The sequence below is a fragment of the Arachis duranensis genome, chromosome 7 (genome assembly GCF_000817695.3).
Source record: "Arachis duranensis cultivar V14167 chromosome 7, aradu.V14167.gnm2.J7QH, whole genome shotgun sequence".
Taxonomy (NCBI): domain Eukaryota; kingdom Viridiplantae; phylum Streptophyta; class Magnoliopsida; order Fabales; family Fabaceae; genus Arachis; species Arachis duranensis.
In genome coordinates this window covers 19,412,354-19,431,591 of record NC_029778.3, presented here as the reverse complement: position 1 = coordinate 19,431,591, position 19,238 = coordinate 19,412,354, and the positions used below count along the sequence as shown (strand labels likewise).

Sequence of the window (19,238 nt, the reverse complement as noted above, 5' to 3'; positions counted from 1 at the left end):
TCAATTTAAAATAAGTTCAGACTAAAAGTGCACCTTATTTAAATATAGAGTGCACTGAAATTAAATCTAGAATAATGCACCGAAATTACTTAACAATGACGACACACGAACAAACTCGGTTCAAAATAAGCACATACCAAGTGCACCTTATTTAAATTTAGAATGCCCGAAATTACTTAACGATGACGACATACAAACGAGCTCAATTCAAAACAAGCACATACCAAAAGTGCACCTTATTTAAATCCAAAATGTAGCAAAATTACTTAATAATAATTCAAAACTCTTCCTCCTCATTCATCATCATCATCATAAAAATAAGAAAAATAAAAAAATACATAATGCTACAAAATCACTAGAAAAAGGATGAACCTACATTCATTTAACTAAATAAGATTGTAATACATTACAAACATGTTCATTCAAGTCTAATATGAGAAGTAATACTCCTAAAAAAATAAGAGCAAAAGAAGGAAAAAAAAGAAAAGAAAGAAGAATAAAAAGAAGAAAAAAATACAGCATTAAAGAAGATATTTTTGTGCTTTTGTAGTAAAATTTCAGTATAAAAACTAAAATTTTGATGTTATTTATTCTGATAAAATTTTACATAATTCAAAACTCTTCCTCTTTCTTTTCCTTATCTTCTTATTTTATTTTCTCATACTTCTTTTTGTTTGACTCTCTGAGGAATAAAATTAAAAAAAATTAATGTTGCAAAAAATTACTAAGAAGAAAAGAAAAAAAAATAAAAAATGCAATAAGAATAATAGCAATAAGAGAACGACGATAGAAATAATACGCAAAAAAAAGAGGAGGAACGCAAAGAAAAAAGAGAAAGAATGCAAAAAAAAAGAATAATATAAAAAAAAAGAAAGATATGAACGTGGATATAAATGTTCATGATTTACGTTAGTGGTTGAAGAGTTGGAATGTGTGTATTTACGTTCTCACTAATAAAATTGATTTTTATTGAATATAGACTAATTTAATTATTAAAAAGACCTGAATGTGTAGCAAAATTATTATGATCTACCATCTTATAAATACTGATATAACACTTTTTAAAATTTAAAATAAAATTAAAATAAAAATTTGGAGTTGCTCTTAGGATATCCCTTGAATCTTACTTAGGTTATCTCGATGTTGGTCCACTAATATGGAATCTGAAATGTTACGCACTCATTGTTTAGGTTATCTCTTCCATGTGTGGCTATTACTTACTCAATTTGCCCACTGGGCCAACTCATTAGAAATAGAGAACGTGCTTATTTGTTGATCGAGTTAAAACTTATAATTCTAACGATGAATTATTACAGCCTTAAAAAAAAGAATTTATTTAATTTAAGCAAATAAACATAAGTTAATATCATTATTAATTTGTATTTTATGAATTTTAGTTTCAATAAATAAAATGGAGTTATATTGATTAGTGATACAATCGTTCCTTCTATGTGTGTAATAAGCGAAATAATTCTTCTCTAAATCTAACTGATATAGTGTGTAAAATTAAGATGAAAAGTTATTGTGCTATTTCACTCCTATTAATTAGCTGTGAAATTGTGGTATAATACACGAAAATGTAATTATTATTATTATTATTAGAAAATAAGTTATTTTTTATTTACTAAAAAGAGCCCGAACCAAAAATACATGTTGGGAAATTAAAAATAGTACAACGCATTATTGCCTTATAAATAGACCCAGCTACATAGTATATCTTCGATAACATAAATGATCTAGTTGTTCAGTCTTTTGGACAAATTTTTAATCCTTCATTTTATCAAAAAAACATTATTATGGAATTCCAAAGTGGAGAGAAGGCTGATAATGCCAAATTTCTTAAAGCTCACAACCACGTGTGGAATCATATTTTGAGTGTTAAAAAAACTCTGTCTCTTAAATGTGCTGTTGAATTGGGCATACCTGATGCCATGCACAATTATGGCAAACCTATGCCACTCTCACAACTCATTGCTTCATTGCCAATTCATCCATCAAAAACTTCGTTCATCCATCGCTTGATGAGAATCTTGATCCATTCCGGCATCTTCACTACCGAAAATGTCACCAATGATAATAATGAGGTTGAAAGTGGGTATGTTCTAACCGATTCATCTATGTTCTTACTTAAGAACAATCCGTTCAGTGTGACATCTTTGATGCTGTTCAGCCTTAGTCCTGTTACGATAAAACCATGGCATCATTTGTCTGATTGGTTCAAGAACGACGATCTCACAGCATTTGGGACCGCACACGGAATGACGTTTTGGGAGTATACTGATAGCGTGCCTGAATATGGCCAATCCTTTAATGACGGCATGGCAAGTGATTCTCGATTTGTTAGTAGTCTGTTACTTGATGATAAGTGCAAGGGAGTGTTTGAGGGATTGGAATCACTGGTTGATGTTGGTGGAGGTACTGGGACTGTTGCAAAGGCCATCGCCGAATCATTCCCAAACTTGAAGTGCTCTGTGTTTGATCTCCCAAGTGTTGTTGCTGGCTTGCAAGGAACTGACAACCTTGAATACATTGCAGGCGACATGTTTGTTGATCCTATTCCTCCTTCTCATGCCATTTTGTTGAAGGTAAAAATTGATTAGATACTTAACGTTTCTTATCTCTTATTTTTACGAAAAAGTACACAATTCCTGATAAAAAAATAAAAAAGTGGTATTTTCTCGTGAAAAGCACTCACATACATATTAAATTACATAGCTGACAAGAAAAAGAAGAAGAGGAGGGACCCATCTGATTTTTTCTCTCAATCTGACACATAAAATATGTAGAAATTTTGATGGTGTTGATAGCAAAAATAAACATGATGAGATGCTGTCTTGAGAGAACAACGCGTGGCTGGTGAACTCTGCTACGTGGGTCAGGCTCTATTCTATGACTGTCTAGGACTAGGAGTCTTGTTTTCCGTTCTATGCAGTAAGATTAATTAGATATAAGTACGTTGTTAATTAAAAGATATTTGAACCATGCTGGAGATTTGGTGTGCTGGACTGCAGTGGTCGAACCATTTCATGACTAACAAGTAATAAGTTGCTCTAAATAAATAGAAGTATTGTTATATGTATACTTTATATTGTAGTTAAATAATTATAACGGTAAGATAAATAACATAAGATAAATACATTATTGTTGTAATATAGTTTGTTCATTATACTTAATTTATTAATTGAATATTTATTCAACTTTTTTTTGTAACAAATTAAATTATTAATTTATTACTACTCATATAATTTAACATAAAGCAATAATATAATTTTCATCTTACTACCACTATTATTATTATTATTATTATTATTATTATTATTATTATTATAGTCATCTCGCCTACTATACACACTTTACATAAGTTTTAATAATAATGGTTATTTATCGACTATAAATAGCAACAACTTTTCCTCAAACTTAATTAGATATCAAGGATTTTAATTTCGACTACCTATAGGCTATAGCTACTGCGATTAACGAAGTTATTATTTTGTCCAATTAGAAAGTCAATTTTTTAGCCAACAACAGTTATTTTTAAAAATTTTAAATTTTAAACATTGAATTTTAACTCTAAATTCTCTATAAAATGAGGGTTAAAAATTAAATAACAAACAGAATAACAAACAAATTTAAAGATACCTAACATTAAATAATCTATACGGATGAAAATACATATATTTAAAGTCAAATCTTATTAAATTAAATATAATATTCTAATTCATTATCCATCCAATAGAGCTTTTTTTTCTCAAGCTGTCAAACCTTCAAAACTCTCCATTCTTTTTCTTTTTCTTCTTCTTTTTATTATTATTATTATTATTATTATTATTATTATTATTATTATTATTTATTATTATTATTATTGAGTTAATTAAATAAATATCACCAACCAATTTTTTAATTAATTAAATAAATATTACCAACCAATTTTTCTTACGTATAAATATATATCTAATAGTAGGACTCAAATTTTCGCAATTATATTCCCCTATATGATAGCCGTCGTTCAACAAATAATAAGGTAAGAGTAAATTGTTAAATTAATTTTTAATTTATTTTTTAAATTAATTTAAAAAATAATTAAATGCGTTTTTAAATATTTTAAATCAGTTATTTTAGTTTTTTTGTCACTTTTATTATTAAAAATCTTAAAATTTATTGATATGACACGTTAAATGATACTATAACACATATCTAATAGTCATAATTAGCGATTAACATGATAAATTTATAAAATCAGATCAAATCAATTCTAAATTGAAAAATTTTAATACTTTAAATTTTTTTTTCAATTAAGTTTTGATTTCATCTAATTTTATAAACTTATCATGTTAATAGTTAATTAAAACTCTTATGTGTGTGTTGTAATATTTATCGTGCCAAATGGTGCCATCAACAAAAAAATGACTAAAAAATTAATATAATTAATTTAAAACTTTTGAAAGACAAATTTAATTAAAAAAATTTTAAAATTAATTTAAAAAATAAATAATCTTTCAAAAATAAATTTGATCATTTACATTTTTTGTGTAATTTTGCATGGCAAAGTTTGCTTTGGAACTCTACAAACTACAAAATACATGTGTTTTATTTTTTGTTTCGAATAATAATATATTTAGGTACTAAAAATATTATTTTCACTTTGAATATTATCTACATTTAGAGAAATCTAGATAATTCTAGATACTGACTGCAAAAAAATATTGGCCCAATTGCTGCAGTCCAGCACCAAATCGGCAAATCCCCAATATGGCTCAAAAATCTCATTTAACTAACCATATAATTACATTTAATTAACCTTATGAGAAGGAACCGAAAATAAGATTCCTTAATAGTCGGTGCATAAAGCCTGATTCAGTAGGGGTGGCAAAGCGAGCCGATCCGTCTCAATCCATTCTGTCTCGTTAACCAAAATGAGTTTAAAATATTAATTTATTTTATTTTATAATGGATTGATAGGTTGACGGATTAACACGTTTGACTCTTTTTTTAAATAAAATTTATTAAAATTAACCAAAAAATAATAATTAAAAAATTAAATACAAATTAAAAATAGTCAAATTATAATATAATTTTTTTACTATTTTTTTAGAATTTTTAACTTCAATAAAATTGTTCAAAATAATATTTGTCAATAAAATTATCTTTATTTTAAAAAATAAGTCACATAATTTGAGCATATATACGAAATTGTAAAATAAAATAAATAAAGTTAATAACTAAAAGAAGAATAAAAACAAAAAATGAAAAAAAGAGTGTTTAAAAATTTTATAATTATTAATTTTATAATAGTAAACACTCTTTTATTTAATTAAAAAAAATAAAAATCTTTGGCCCAGCGGATTGGTCCGCCCCGCTCCGCCAAAACCCGCCAATTTAGCGGTGCGGGTTTGACGGATTTTTTTAATTTGGCGGGTTCTAAATCCTAGCCCGACCCGCCTTTTTTAGCGGGTTTAGCGGATCGGCCCGACAGGCTCGACTCGTTTTGCCACCCCTATGATTCAGATAGTAGAATTTATTTGTCCTCCCATGATGACACACAAGGACAACATCACATGCTTATTTTTAGGGCAATTTATTTAAATAAAATAGATAGGAAAAATCTTTATTCAAATACAATAATTGAGATTTTTTTATTTGCATATACTGTTATTGTTTTATGTAATTCGTGGTAACATACCAGTCTAAAGATTCGATAATTCCAAAACGTTTGGATCATTAAAAGGTTCCATAGCAAACTATGTTTTTTAAGTTTTTTTAATAACTGTTAAATAGTCTTTTTCTAATTTTAATTACAAATTAATCCCATATATTTTATTTAATTATAACAATTATTTTTTATTTTATAAATTATTATTTTATCATTCATCTATTATGTTTATTAACAATCAAAATAAAAAATAATAACGAATTAGAACTTTCATTGATCGTAATAAACTTTTTAATCATTCTAATCGATTAAAAGTTTATATTTGATCGTGACGTTGTCTAGGACTGTGAAATCGTATTTTTTTAAATCAATCAATTGGATTATCAAAACAATCAATTGAATTTCAAATCTCACATAACTCAATCGATTGAATTACATGTTATCACAAAACAATCAATTGAAAATTGCAAAGCAGCATGGTTTTCGCAAAAATCAATCGATTGGTCATATTACCTAATCGATTGAACAATGAATAAAATGTGGGTTTTTTTAAAATTCAATCGATTGCTTATACTACCCAATCGATTGAATGCTTCAAAAAAACCTGAGGTCTCACAATTCAATTGATTGGTTGTGTTACCCAATCGATTGAAGTCATCAAAACAATATGGATTTGTCCAATTCAATCGAATAGTTGTGTTACCCAATCGATTGAAAGCTTCAAAACAATATGGATTTGCCCAATTCAATCGATTGGTTGTGTTACCCAATCGATTGAAAGCTTTTACAATTTTTTTCTATTTTTATGCACTATAGAGATATTTTAGTTTAAAAAACTCATATTTTTATGATGAAGTAATGTCATTTTAATTTATTATTTCAACAACAATGCCATACAAATTTTATGTCTTGTGAATTATATTTTATTTTATATAATTAATTTATGTAAAAAAATTCCATATCTTTTTATTTGTTTGCATTCTATTTTGTTCTTTTCATTTGTTCAAGATTTGACCTCTCTATTGAATCTTTACTAGAAAAAAAAATACCATGCAATATATATCAAAGCATTTTAATAATCTGTTCATATATTGCTAAGACATATATGAAGTATATATATTACAAATTTTTAATTAATTTTTCCTAGATTAACAATGGAAGCCCCCTTTCCAATCCTCCATTAGAGCGATAAGACTTTTAGACTTACCATCTTCAGATTTTACAGTTTCTTTAGGAGGCACACGATCCGTTATTTCCTCATTGTAAAGCTCTAATAATGTTACTTTCATGTTGTGCTCTACGTTCTGAGCCTCCAATATATCGAACATCTGTTTCACAGCTTCGGAGATGACACCAGCATCGCTCGACAATTCGCCATTTTGCACGATGAAGAGCACAGAAGGATAATTGGATTTTAATACAAAATATTTGAGCAGATATAAAAAGCAATTAAAACAGGAGAATATTGAATATCTCCTGCACCGCCGATATCCCCTGCACCATCGGTAATTTCCCCATTGGGGGTGTTTGATATGAATTTCTCAAAAAAAGAGGAACATTTCAAGCAACGAATTCCCTGTCAAAAATAAGAACATTCATTACCAGCCAATACATGATTTCAAAAAAGGGTAAGTCAAGAGACATTATAATTACCCAGGCATCGAGTCATAAGTTTGCACCACTCTCTCCACTCTCTCATGATACATAAAGAGATTGATACACGATTTTAATGGTGTGATTGAATAATTGGTGATAGATTATTCACCAATTTATAATGTTAATATTAAAGAAAAGATAAGATTAGAGTATCTAAATTAAAATAAAGTCTTAAAAATTGAAGATAGAATTTTAAAGTTAAGATAGATGAATAATAAGATAATAATTTATAAAAACGATAAGAAAATTGAAAATTGCATAGTACACAATTCAATCGATTGGGTAACACAATCAATTGATTGAATTGTGAGACCTCAAGTTGCTTTGGAGCATTCAATTGATTGGGTAGTATAACCAATCGATTGAATTTTAAAAAGCCCACATTTTAGTCATCGTTCAATCGATTGGATAATATGACCAATCGATTGATTTTTGTGAAAATCATGCTGTTTTGCAATCAATCGATTGTTTTGTGATAACTTGTAGTCCAATCGATTGAGTTATGGAAAACCTGAAATTCAATCGATTGTTTTGATAATCCAATCGATTGATTTTCAAATAAACACGATTTCACAGCCCTGACGAACGTCACAGATCAAATATAAACTTTTAATCGATTGGAATGGCCAAAAAGTTTATTACGATCAATGGAAGATCTAATTCATTATTGTTTTTTATTTTAATTGTTAATAAACATAATAAATGAATGATAAAATAATAATTTATAAAATAAAAAATAATTTTTATAATTAAATAAAATATATGGGATTAATTTGTAGTTAAAATTAGAAAAGAACTATTTAGTCGCTGTTAAAAAAATTTAAAAAATATGTTTTGTTATGAAACCATTTAATGGTCCAAACGTTCTGGGACCATCGAATCCAGTGCCAACCTACCACATTTTAGAGGATTACACATAAACTGTGGTAGGTTATTACAGTTTATGAAGAGAGTTGTTTAATCATAAACCATTGTAACTTACAGCGGTTTATAAAGAAAGATTTTTGAACATAAACCATTGTAACTAGACACGGTTTATGAAGAGATATTTGTATTCATAAACCTTTGTTACTTGCCACGGTTTATGAAGAAGAAAATTCTATAAACACACGGTGAAAATTTATGCAATATTTTTACAATATTTTTTTAGTTCCAATGAATAAGCATTTAAAAAATCATCTTTGAATCCTAAATCATGAATCAACGTGTACATAAAATATGATGTGAAGATAACTATAAATATCAGGATAGTCAATAAGTAATTACCGAAGAATAAAAAAAGCAAAAAATGATATTATAAAATAATAAATTAAAATTTTAATTTATAATATTATTTAATTGATATATATCTAATTTTTTCTTCCTATTTTTTTACTATTTCAACTCTTAGAATTTACAATTATTCTTTGCTCTTTTTTATTCATCGGTAATTACTTATTGACTATCTAATGTCTATATTTATCATTTTATTGAGTAATTACTTATTGATTATCCTGATGTTTATACTTATCTTTACATAATATTTTATATACATGGTGATTCATATAAAATTTTTAAATTCTTTTTAGTTATTTTTAAAGTGTTATTCACTTTTAAGTTTAACTAAAATTAATAATTTAATAGAAATTAATAAATTATTTTATTTTATTAATTAAAATTACGATGTCATTGTTATTATTTCTCCCTTCAACTAATTATAATAATACAAAAAAATTATTTTTTTGAAATTTTTAAAAATATGAATGCAATGATTTTTTAAATGCTTATTGATTGAAACTAAAAAAAATATTGTAAAAATATTGGATAAATTTTCACATAGAGTTTTCTTCTTCATAAACCGTGACAAGTAACAAAGGTTTATGCATACAAATATCTCTTCATAAACCGTACTTAGTGAGTAACTTGTCACGATTTATGTGTAATCCTCTAAAACGTGGTATGTTACCACGGATTACATAAAATAATAACACGACATGCAAGTAAAGGAATCTCAATTGTTGCATTTAAGTAAAGATTTCTTCCATTCATTTTATTTAGATAAATTGCCCTTATTTTTACTATTTAGCAGGATTTTTTTAAAATAAAAATTTTTTTATTATTTTTTTAAATAAGATTTTTGGACTTTAATTTCCTAAATACGATTTTTTTTAGTATTTGGGCAAACTCTAAAAAAACAAGTTTGTCGTACCCATAGGCGAACTCTATAAAAATGATAGAGTTCGCGTACCTTCCCTAAAAAAAATCGTATTTGAAAAATCTTGTTTAGAAAAATAATAAATTTTTTTATTTTATTTTAAAAAAAAAAGAAGCCCTATTTAGCACCATAGAATTTTCTAAATATGTATGGAGTAATTAATTACCTTTAATAATTCACTTTTTGAAACATGTTGATATTTTTTTAATTCAAAATGACATTGGTTTTTGTGAAAAGTGTGGACTAAATAAAACAAAAATACAAAAAGAAAAATTAAAAGGCTATTTTAATTCAAATTAATCTTATATTAAAAAATTATGCAAATATATGAATTAAGTTTGAAAAAAAGTAATTTCATTTTACTTTGAATAACGATGCAGTGTATTTTGCATGACTGGAGCGATGAGGAATGCGTGAAAATATTGAAGAAATGCAAGGAGGCAATCATGCAGAAAAGTAGAGGAAAGGTGATTATCATAGACATGGTTGTGGAGGATAATGACAAGAAAGGTTATTATGATCAATCACTTGAAACACAGCTCTTCTTTGACATGCTTATGATGATGTTGGTCTCTGGAAAAGAAAGAAATAAAATAGAATGGAGCAAGTTAATTGTTTCTGCTGGTTTTACTGACTATAAGATAACCCCAATTCTTGGATTGAGGTCAATCATTGAGATCTATCCATAGAACATAAGCTTATTGTTATAATAATCTAGGCTAGTATTACTGGCTAGTTATATATTGGGGATGAGAATAATGGGTCATGAGTTCTATGAGCAGATTAATTACTATTCCCTCATCATCATAAAAGCATATCTATTTTGGCATGTGTATTGTTGGTTGCACACGAAATAAGCACGTATCTCTATTTTGGCATATGTATAGTTGGTTGCAAAAGAAATAATACTATGTTCGTGTCAGTTCAATATATGTATAACAGTATAAATGTATCATTGATAAAGGGTGTATTTGTAATTTCTGACTTGGTAATTTTCATGCATGATTTAAAACGATTTTTGAATATTCATGTTTAATTTAAAACCATTTCTAAATTTTCATTTTTGGTTCATATTATTCTTTTAAGTAACGATTTCTAAATTTTTAATTAGCTCAAATAATTTCTAAATTTAATTTTTATTTTTTATTCATATTATTCTTTTAAGTACTGTGTTTGTCAATAATATAAGACCATATTTTTTATAATATAATTTGTCAACATACTAATTTTAGTTTCATATGTACAATATGATATATCCATGTATCATTTGTAATGTCAAGAACATTTATAAAAATATTTGTATACACATTATATATAGAAATAAAATATTAATAATTAATTATTATTAATATTTTTAATAATATAAAATTACATTTAATAATATAAAATTACTTATTTTTTTATTAATTAAATACTGATTAAATTTTAATAAAAATACTGATTTTTTAAACTTTCTCAAGAACTAATTTAATTCCCGCCTTTTAATTCACAAACTAATAAGTGTCAATACTCAATAGTACAAATTCATAGACTAATTTAATTTATTTATATAATGATAAAGTGACACATAATACATGCATAAATTATCATTTGATATGTGATAAAATGGTTTACATCAACCTATCTTGTTACAGTCTACAAATTATCACTTATTATATTATATGTGGCCAAATTATGTTATAATATAAGAAAAATTTTAAACGTATCGAAAACACTAGTATTTTAGTTATTTTAATGGTTGATTTTAATTAATATATATTATATATATTTTTTATAATTCAAATCAATGATTAAAACAATTAAAACACTAATATTCTCAATATACTTAAAATTCTTCCTATAATATAATAGCATATGACACTAACTATCTACATTATATATGCCATTTCAACACGAAATGACAATTCAAAATTTAGTTTAAACGATTTTTCTTGAATTATTTTTGGTATAACACATAAACACACGAAAACATAATTATTATTATTATTATTATTATTATTATTATTATTATTATTATTATTAAAAAATAAGTAATTTTTTATTTATTAAAAAGAGCCGCAACCAACAATACATGGTGGGAAACAAAAAATAATACAAAATGTTATTACCTTATAAATAGACCCGGTAGCAGCTAGACAGTATGGGTTCCATATAATGTTAGTTCAGTTTTTTATGGAATCATATTTTTAGTTTCATAAACTCTCTGTCTCTTAAATATGCTTCTGAATTAGGAATACCGCATATCTGATGCCATACCCAATTATAGTAAATCCATGCCCGGGACATATAAGGAAGCTTCCACAAATTTAAATTGACAGCAACCAATATTTAAAAAAAAAAAATTCAAGCATTAGATAACACATATTTGAGACTTGGTTATTTTTTTTTTATCAAAAAAATGTGACCTGAAAATAGATATACAAAATTAAGATTTGCTCGGACAATTTTATTAACAGATATAAGGCTAGTTTAATTGTTCAAGATTATTCTCAAGAGTAGCGTATCAATTATGAAGAGATTTTTACTGATATTATTGTTTGACTCACATCTGTTTGAGCTATTTTTGTAAATGCTACAATCAGTAAATAATTTCTAAGTCAGATAAATGTAAATAATGATTTTTTAACAGTGACTTAAAAAAAGTATACATAAAACTCTTTTGAAAATATTCTTATTCTCTTAATAATATTGGTTTCATTTACATTCCTCATGAAAATACTCTTTTTAATTGTAAAAGTGATAAAGATAGTATTTTCCTACTATTATATGTTGATGACATAATCATTACTGACGATAATGTTAATGGTATCATTGATCTTAAAACAAATTTTCACCACTACTTTGAAATAAAAATTATTGACCTCTTAATTATTTTTTTGATTTTAAAGTTATCTCATAAAAAAATAGCATTTATCTTTCTTAAGTAAAATATGTATATAATCTTTTTGCTCGGGCTAAAATTACTAACATAGAATCTACTCCTCTTGAGCCTACTGCTAGCTTCACTACTATGAATAGAATTGCTTTGGATAATTACATTCTCCATAGACAATTGATTGGTGGTTTTTTCTACCTAATTATTACCCAATCAGATATTTTATATCATGTTCATGTTGTTAGCCAGTTCTTATCAGCACTCCGTATTAATCATTAACCAATTCTCAAGATCTTCATTTTTTTTTTTTGCTCAGTCTTTTTTGATCTTTCAAGCATATTTTGATGCATGTTGATTAGAATGACGATTTTACTGATTTTCGTTCTACTAGTCATTATTATTTATTTTTTGGTGAATGTCTTATCTCATGGCGTGCCAAGAAATAAACTTTTACATCTTGATCAAGCATCAAAGTAGAATATCGAATTTTGACTGATATTTCTGCTAAAATCGTTGCAATTCGTTGGCTTCTTAAAAATTTGGAGGTTACTCAGTCTTCTCCCACTAATCTCTGTTGTAATAATAAAAGTGCTATTCAGATTATTTATAATAGTGTCTTTTATGAGCAAACTAAGTAACATTGAGAATGACAGTCGTTTTGTACGATAACAATTTTTTATTGGTACTATTTGTTTAGTCGTTGTTGGGACTATAAATCAGATAGTTGATATATGGGAGTGGATCCTCTCCAGTGGAAAAAAAACTGGATGATATCCAGTGGAATATCTCACCCTTCATTGCATTCTCTTTCTTATTTATTTCTGGTCCCACTTGTAGAATTAAAGGTGGGAGATTACACTTTATTTCTGGTCCAAACTCATTAAGATGGTCTTTTTAACTCCCATTTAAATTTGAAGAGGATATTAGAGTATAATATAATTAGTACAATAAGTATAGATTAGTAGAGTTATTAAAAATTATTGAATGTTAGTGGATAATTAGTAAAACATTTAGTAAAATTGTTAAAAATATTGTTAAAATATTTGTATAAATAATCTCTTTATATCAATGAATAACACAACCCTTGAAGCATTGAATTACCTATCCCATCTATTTTCCCAATTTGCAAGAGATGTAACCAACACCAAGAATCAATTAATCACTGTATTTAGACATGTGAAAAATCAAAAGAGGTTTGGGAGAAAAGCAACTTACCCACATCAGTAGAAGAGGATATCGATAACTTCTATCGATATTGGAAGGTGAGGAAGCTCCTTCTCCAGCCCAAGCGAGGAACTCCAAAGACGTACAGTTGACGGCGATTCTGAATTGGCTCATATGGAAGACAAGAAATCAGATGCTGTTCGAAGATGAAGCCTTCTCGGTGGACACAGTCGTGGCTTCCGCTCTCAAGCTCTACAATGAAATTCAACAATCCCTCAACTCTTACATATGGCACTATTACTTTACTTTTCTTTCTTTTCTCTTCGAATAAGTTTATTATTTTTTATTGGCTCTTTGTTTTGGAGTTTCGGGAGAACTCTATAATTTTTTTTCCCAATAAGGACACTTGTAATTTCATTTAAAAAAATAATAAAATTATTTACTTTTGAAGAAAAAACACCACACAGGAACAAATTTTTTAATTCCTTCGTATATTTCTTTCGGTCTAAAAGAAAACTAATCCAAAAGCTAAGCAAAATTTTTTCCGTATCCACAGAAACGAGCAAATTAAATTACACTGAGAAACGATCAAATTAAATCAATCCAAAATTGTTATGCATGTATGTGTCAATTTCTCCCTGTCCAGGCCACGGAAACCTGCAAAGAAATCTTTCCAAAATTGTTATCATGTTGTTAGTCAAAAACAAAATAAATTGTATGGAAGTTAAGGTTGGAATAGGTTTTTTCGAAGGACATAGTCAAAAGAAATTCATCAAGGAGAGAAACAAGGTTAATCGACAAGTTCTTTTTGTAAATTCATATGAGCATATAGAAAGTAAATAGGTTATAGTTTCTTTGACTTGGTGTAAAGAATTACAATTAATACTACTTTGTTTAATTTGATGTAAAAAAATAAACACTTCTTCTTTAATGTATATATGTTAATGTTAATGTTAACGTATATATTTATTGAAATTGTCTGAACTGCTATTTTGAATAAATCTAGGTTTACAGTTGATGAATTTAAATGAAAAACACAATTGAAAAAAAAATGTATATATCACTATTCAATTTTAGAAACACTTAAACAATTTGACATAACACAATTGCAGAAAACTAATTTAAAAAACAAAAAAATGACTATTCAATAAAAACATAACATGAATTGAAATTAACCCTCCTAAAACCCAAATGAACTGAAATTTGGTCATACATGAATCAAAATTTATATTAATAAAAACTAAAACTTCTATAATCCTTTCGGGGATAATTCATATCCTGTGCATCACAAAGGCTGGAATTTGACTGAATCATTGATTTACCATCTAAAAGGTTCAACTGCAAAAAATAAAATAAATCACATATTAGCAAAATCCACAAATGATATTTTTCCTAATCAGAAGCAAATCAAAGTTACCTCGTTTAGAGCTGGCTTTTTTTTTTCTTTGTTGCATTTGCGATCTTTTTTTTTTCATATTTGATCCCAATCTGTTCTTGGGACGGCCTCTTGTTCTAACACGTGGCGGGCTTTGAAGGTCGTTAACATCGCGTCTTCGTGAGATAGCGAACTTTTACCTTTACTTTTTGCTTAATATTCTTGCATCTCCGCCATGACATTATCAAAAGCCCGATGCAGAATTACAGTCAGCTCCTTGAATTCTGACGCAAATTCACAAATGTTGTGCGACCGAAACACCAAATCGTCGATTCTCTTGCTTCTCGGCTTCAATAGAGGCTCGTCTTGACTGTTCTTGATATGTGTGTGCCTCCTCTTTATGTTGTTCCTCCAGCGTTCTAGTATGTATTTTGGTGCCACTTTATCTACTCGCTCAAAACTTAAGACACTCAAAGAATGACGGCACAATATACTCCTTGACTCAAACAACAAGTACTGGCACTTTACTTTTCGTGATACTGCATCGTAAGTAACAAAAACCTTATTGAATTTGGAGTGAGAAACCTGCTTTACAACTTTGTATGTCGTAAAATCTAAAGTGGAATGCATTGATCTTGTTATACAATTCACCTTTCCTCTGAATTGTGATTGAACTTTCCTAAACTTCTCGTGAGTATACACATGCTGAAATTGAGCCTCTATTGCTGAGATTATTGCACACGGTATCACAGTGTGAAAATCTGTAGCATCAAATTCTCTCTCTCTCTCTCTTTCTCTCTCTCTCTCTCTCTCTCTCATTGCTTTCTGCTTGCTAGACAATTATCGTATTGCTTCACAAATTGAATCAAGGAGCTATTGCGTGTGATAAACTTGTTAAAAAATGCATGCATGCTCTCGCTCCTTTGTATGCTTCTCATCCTGCCCCAAAAGTGGTGATCTAGATAAATTGAAATCTATAAATTGCGATATTCAAATAGCTTTGTTGAATGAACTGAAAACAGATGCAGGGATGAACCGAAAGTTATACACATTTTCACAAAAAAAAGTAACATCATCAAATAATTTGAATTAAAACCTCAGTTACCTAAAAGCCACTTATTGCCTCCAACATTGTACTTTATGACAAAATTATTCCAATTTCTGTCGAATGCATCTTTTGTAAACGAGTTTTAAACGACATGACTCATCTCTTGTTCATTTTTTTCGTGTCGCTTGTACCTGTTTAATTTGTTTGGGATCTCCTTCATTATATGCCAAATGCACTATCGGTGAATTGTTGTTAGCATACTGATGCGTGAGCATTTTATACCATTTTTCAAATTATTTTCATATTGTTTTTAGTTAGATTTGATTTACTTTTACTTGATTTTAGTGCAGAAATCACCTTTAGATTCTACTTTGAGTTTTTCTTGTGTTTTTATGATTTTAGATGAAATTCGAAGCAGTTTAGAGAAGCCTAAAGTAAGAAAGGAAAATGCTGGCAGCACCCCCTTGGGCGCTGAACGCCCACCTGGCATTTAATGCCAGCAGGGGGCACAAGCCAGAGATGCACGCTTCTCTCCTTGGTGTTCAACGCCCATTCCTGAAGTTGAATGCCAGCAACATTCCGTTTCACACCTCTTTGCCCCCTCCAAGTGGATTTAGCACTTCTTAGTTTTATTTTATTTTCTTTTTGTTATTTTTATTTAAAAATAATATCTTTTAGGTTTAGCATTTGTTATTAGGTTAGTATTTAAAGGAAAAGATCATTTAGGTTTAGGATCTACTTCCTTCTGCAATTTCAGAACCTTGTTTTCTCTGTAAGTTATGAGCAACTAAACCTCTTGGTTAAAATTAGGAGCTCTGTTTATTTCTATGGATTAAGATTATTATTCTTCAATTTTAATATATATTTGATTCAATTCTAAGGTGTTGTTTTCGTTCTTAATCTTAAGAAACTGGGTAGAACGGGAGTAAGACCCCTTTTTCTATATGAGTTCTTGTGATTCTCGGGAGATTTATCTCGCTTGAACCACAGCTTGAAAACACGCCTCCTAGATGGCTAATCATACAACTCGATGGAGATAAGCAACATCTATTCAGTCGGGATTGGGGTGATTAGGGCCTTTGTGGTATAAACTAGTTTTTTGAACTTCACCCTCCAATCCGAATCGAATGACCACAGGAGTGACATTTGATGAGGATCAGAGGAGATTAAATCACTAAGGGATTAGGGTTTAATTACTTACAGTTTGTCATAGAATGAATCATTCATTATTAAAATAGTTAGTAAAAAATTTTAAATCAGAAAGATAAACACCTCCGAGATCTTAACTGTTTTCTTATATTGTTCTTACACCAAACCTTTAATTACTTTCTTTATTCTTCTGTTTATTTGTTTATTCGCTACAACATCAATAATTCTCTTTTACTATTTGCTTGACTAAGTCTAACAGGATAATCATTGCTTGCTCAGTCCGACAATCCTCGTGGGATCGACCATCACTCACCTGAGGTATTACTTGGATGACCCAGTGCATTTGCCGGTTAAGTTGTGCGAGTTCTAATTTCGCGCACCAAGTTTTTGGTGCTGTTGTCGGAGATTGCTCGTGATTAACAACTACCAGTTGTCTTGTTGCTTAGATTAGGTATTTTTATTTGTTTTTGTTTAATTTATTTTTCTTTTAAATTTGAATTTTCATATTTATTTATTTTTCCTTATTTTTGAATTTTTTTCTTCCTTTATTTTCTTTTAGTTTTTTTTTATTTTAAGTTTGGTATCCTTTTAGGATTTTGTCTTTTCTTTTCAAAAATTTTTTGCATATATTGTTGGATTATTACTAAACTAAAAAAATTAAACTAATAGCTAAAAGTACTGGTAAATTTGATTATTCAATTTGATTTATTATGTTTATATTATTTCTTCATAAAAAATAACATGATATGATTATTTATAATTTTGATTTTATTTCAACTAAATATTATTTCACTTATTTTTTTAAATGTTTTTTTAAATTCTATAATGTCATAAGTTTATTTAGAAAAAATAAAATGGCTAAATGTTATAAAGTATAAATTTTTTATTTAACAGTGACTCATAAAAAAATAATGAAAGGTTATTATTTCTACATTACAAGAAAAAAACCCATTCAGGTACACTTGAAAAGTATAGCCAAAAGTGAAAAAAATGATGCCTTAGGCTACGACTACGCTTTTTGGACTACAGCTACGCTTTTTGGGGTGATTCCTATTCGGCCATTGCCTATTCTTAAAGGCTATACTTTTCAACACCAAGGACTACGCTTTTGACGTTTGGGAATAGGCTACGCTTTTCAAGTGATGCTGTCCAGGACCAAAGGCTACGCTTTTCAGCTTCCATTTTTACCAGAATAGGCTACGCTTTTCAACGCTACTGCATCACTTGTTAAACGTAGCCACATTGTATATTATAGCTACTCTATATAAGTGTAGCCCTAAGTCCGTTTTTTTTAATTTTCTGTATAACCATAGCTACTCTATATAAGTGTAGCCTTAGGTCCTTCATTGTTTTTTTTTATTTTCTATATGTATATAATATTCTAATAATTTTTTATATAACATAATATTTAATAATATTATTACTGTAACACCCTAATATTCAAATCCTTATGCTCGAGTCATAAGTCAATGATATTACGATGGTACGACACTCAGGTGGATTTTTAATATATAAATATAGGTAATTTCGAAAGGAGTATTAATCGAGAAGCCTGAAAAGAGTGGAAATAAAATCGCGAAGACGTAACACTCACGTTTCGACAACGAAAAGTTAAACTGTGAAGGCGAAAGCGATATACGGACAAGGCATAAAGGAGATTAAGAGATAGATAACAGATAGATATATATAACATAAGTAATAGCCACTAGTCGCGACCTGCGAAGTTTAGGCCGGCTAGGGTACAGTATGAAAGTAACTGACAACAGTACATCCTAATCTCTCCCAAAGGAAACATAAGAGCCTCTATAGGCATGTTCCAAAAGAGTTCAACACATAATATAATCTTTTCAAAACAAAGGTGGAGAGATTCTAAGCAAAACACAAGGTAGAGAAAATAAATATCTTCGCCGTCTCTCAGAAGAACCGCAGCTCACTTCTGAGCACTTGAACCTGTATCTGAAAAACAAGAAATATATACGGAATGAGAACCCCGGGCCCATGGGTTCCCAGTACGGTAAAAGTGCCAAATAAATACAATGCACTGCAATAAAAACTCACTAAGCATCCTAAACTCCTTTTCGCCAAGTATCCAGCCTAGATTCTCACTAATCCATAAATAGGCATCTG

The 19,238-nt window shown here is 28.4% G+C and overlaps 1 protein-coding gene across 2 annotated transcripts; it reads left to right on the top strand.

The window, feature by feature from the left end:
- The first annotated feature begins 1,735 nt into the window (after positions 1-1,735).
- Positions 1,736-10,480, top strand: LOC107458171 (probable O-methyltransferase 3). Of its 2 annotated transcripts, none has more exons than XM_016076382.3 (2): positions 1,736-2,585; positions 9,881-10,480. In XM_016076382.3, the coding sequence occupies exons 1-2, from the start codon at positions 1,797-1,799 to the stop codon at positions 10,187-10,189; spliced, it is 1,098 nt and encodes a 365-aa protein (XP_015931868.1). In that variant the 5' UTR covers positions 1,736-1,796; the 3' UTR covers positions 10,190-10,480. The 2 variants fall into 2 exon arrangements, with proteins under 2 accessions (XP_015931868.1, XP_052108020.1); XM_052252060.1 differs by lacking the exon at positions 9,881-10,480 and adding an exon at positions 2,808-3,196.
- Positions 10,481-19,238: the final 8,758 nt, after the last annotated feature.

What these genes read in the sequence shown, in the direction of transcription:
- LOC107458171 (XM_016076382.3), top strand. Translation starts at nt 1,797, where the DNA reads ATGGAATTCCAAAGTGGAGAGAAGGCTGATAATGCCAAATTTCTTAAA. An exon ending in CTCATGCCATTTTGTTGAAG is followed by an intron (nt 2,586 to 9,880) that starts GTAAAAATTGAT and finishes ATAACGATGCAG; the next exon opens with TGTATTTTGCATGACTGGAG.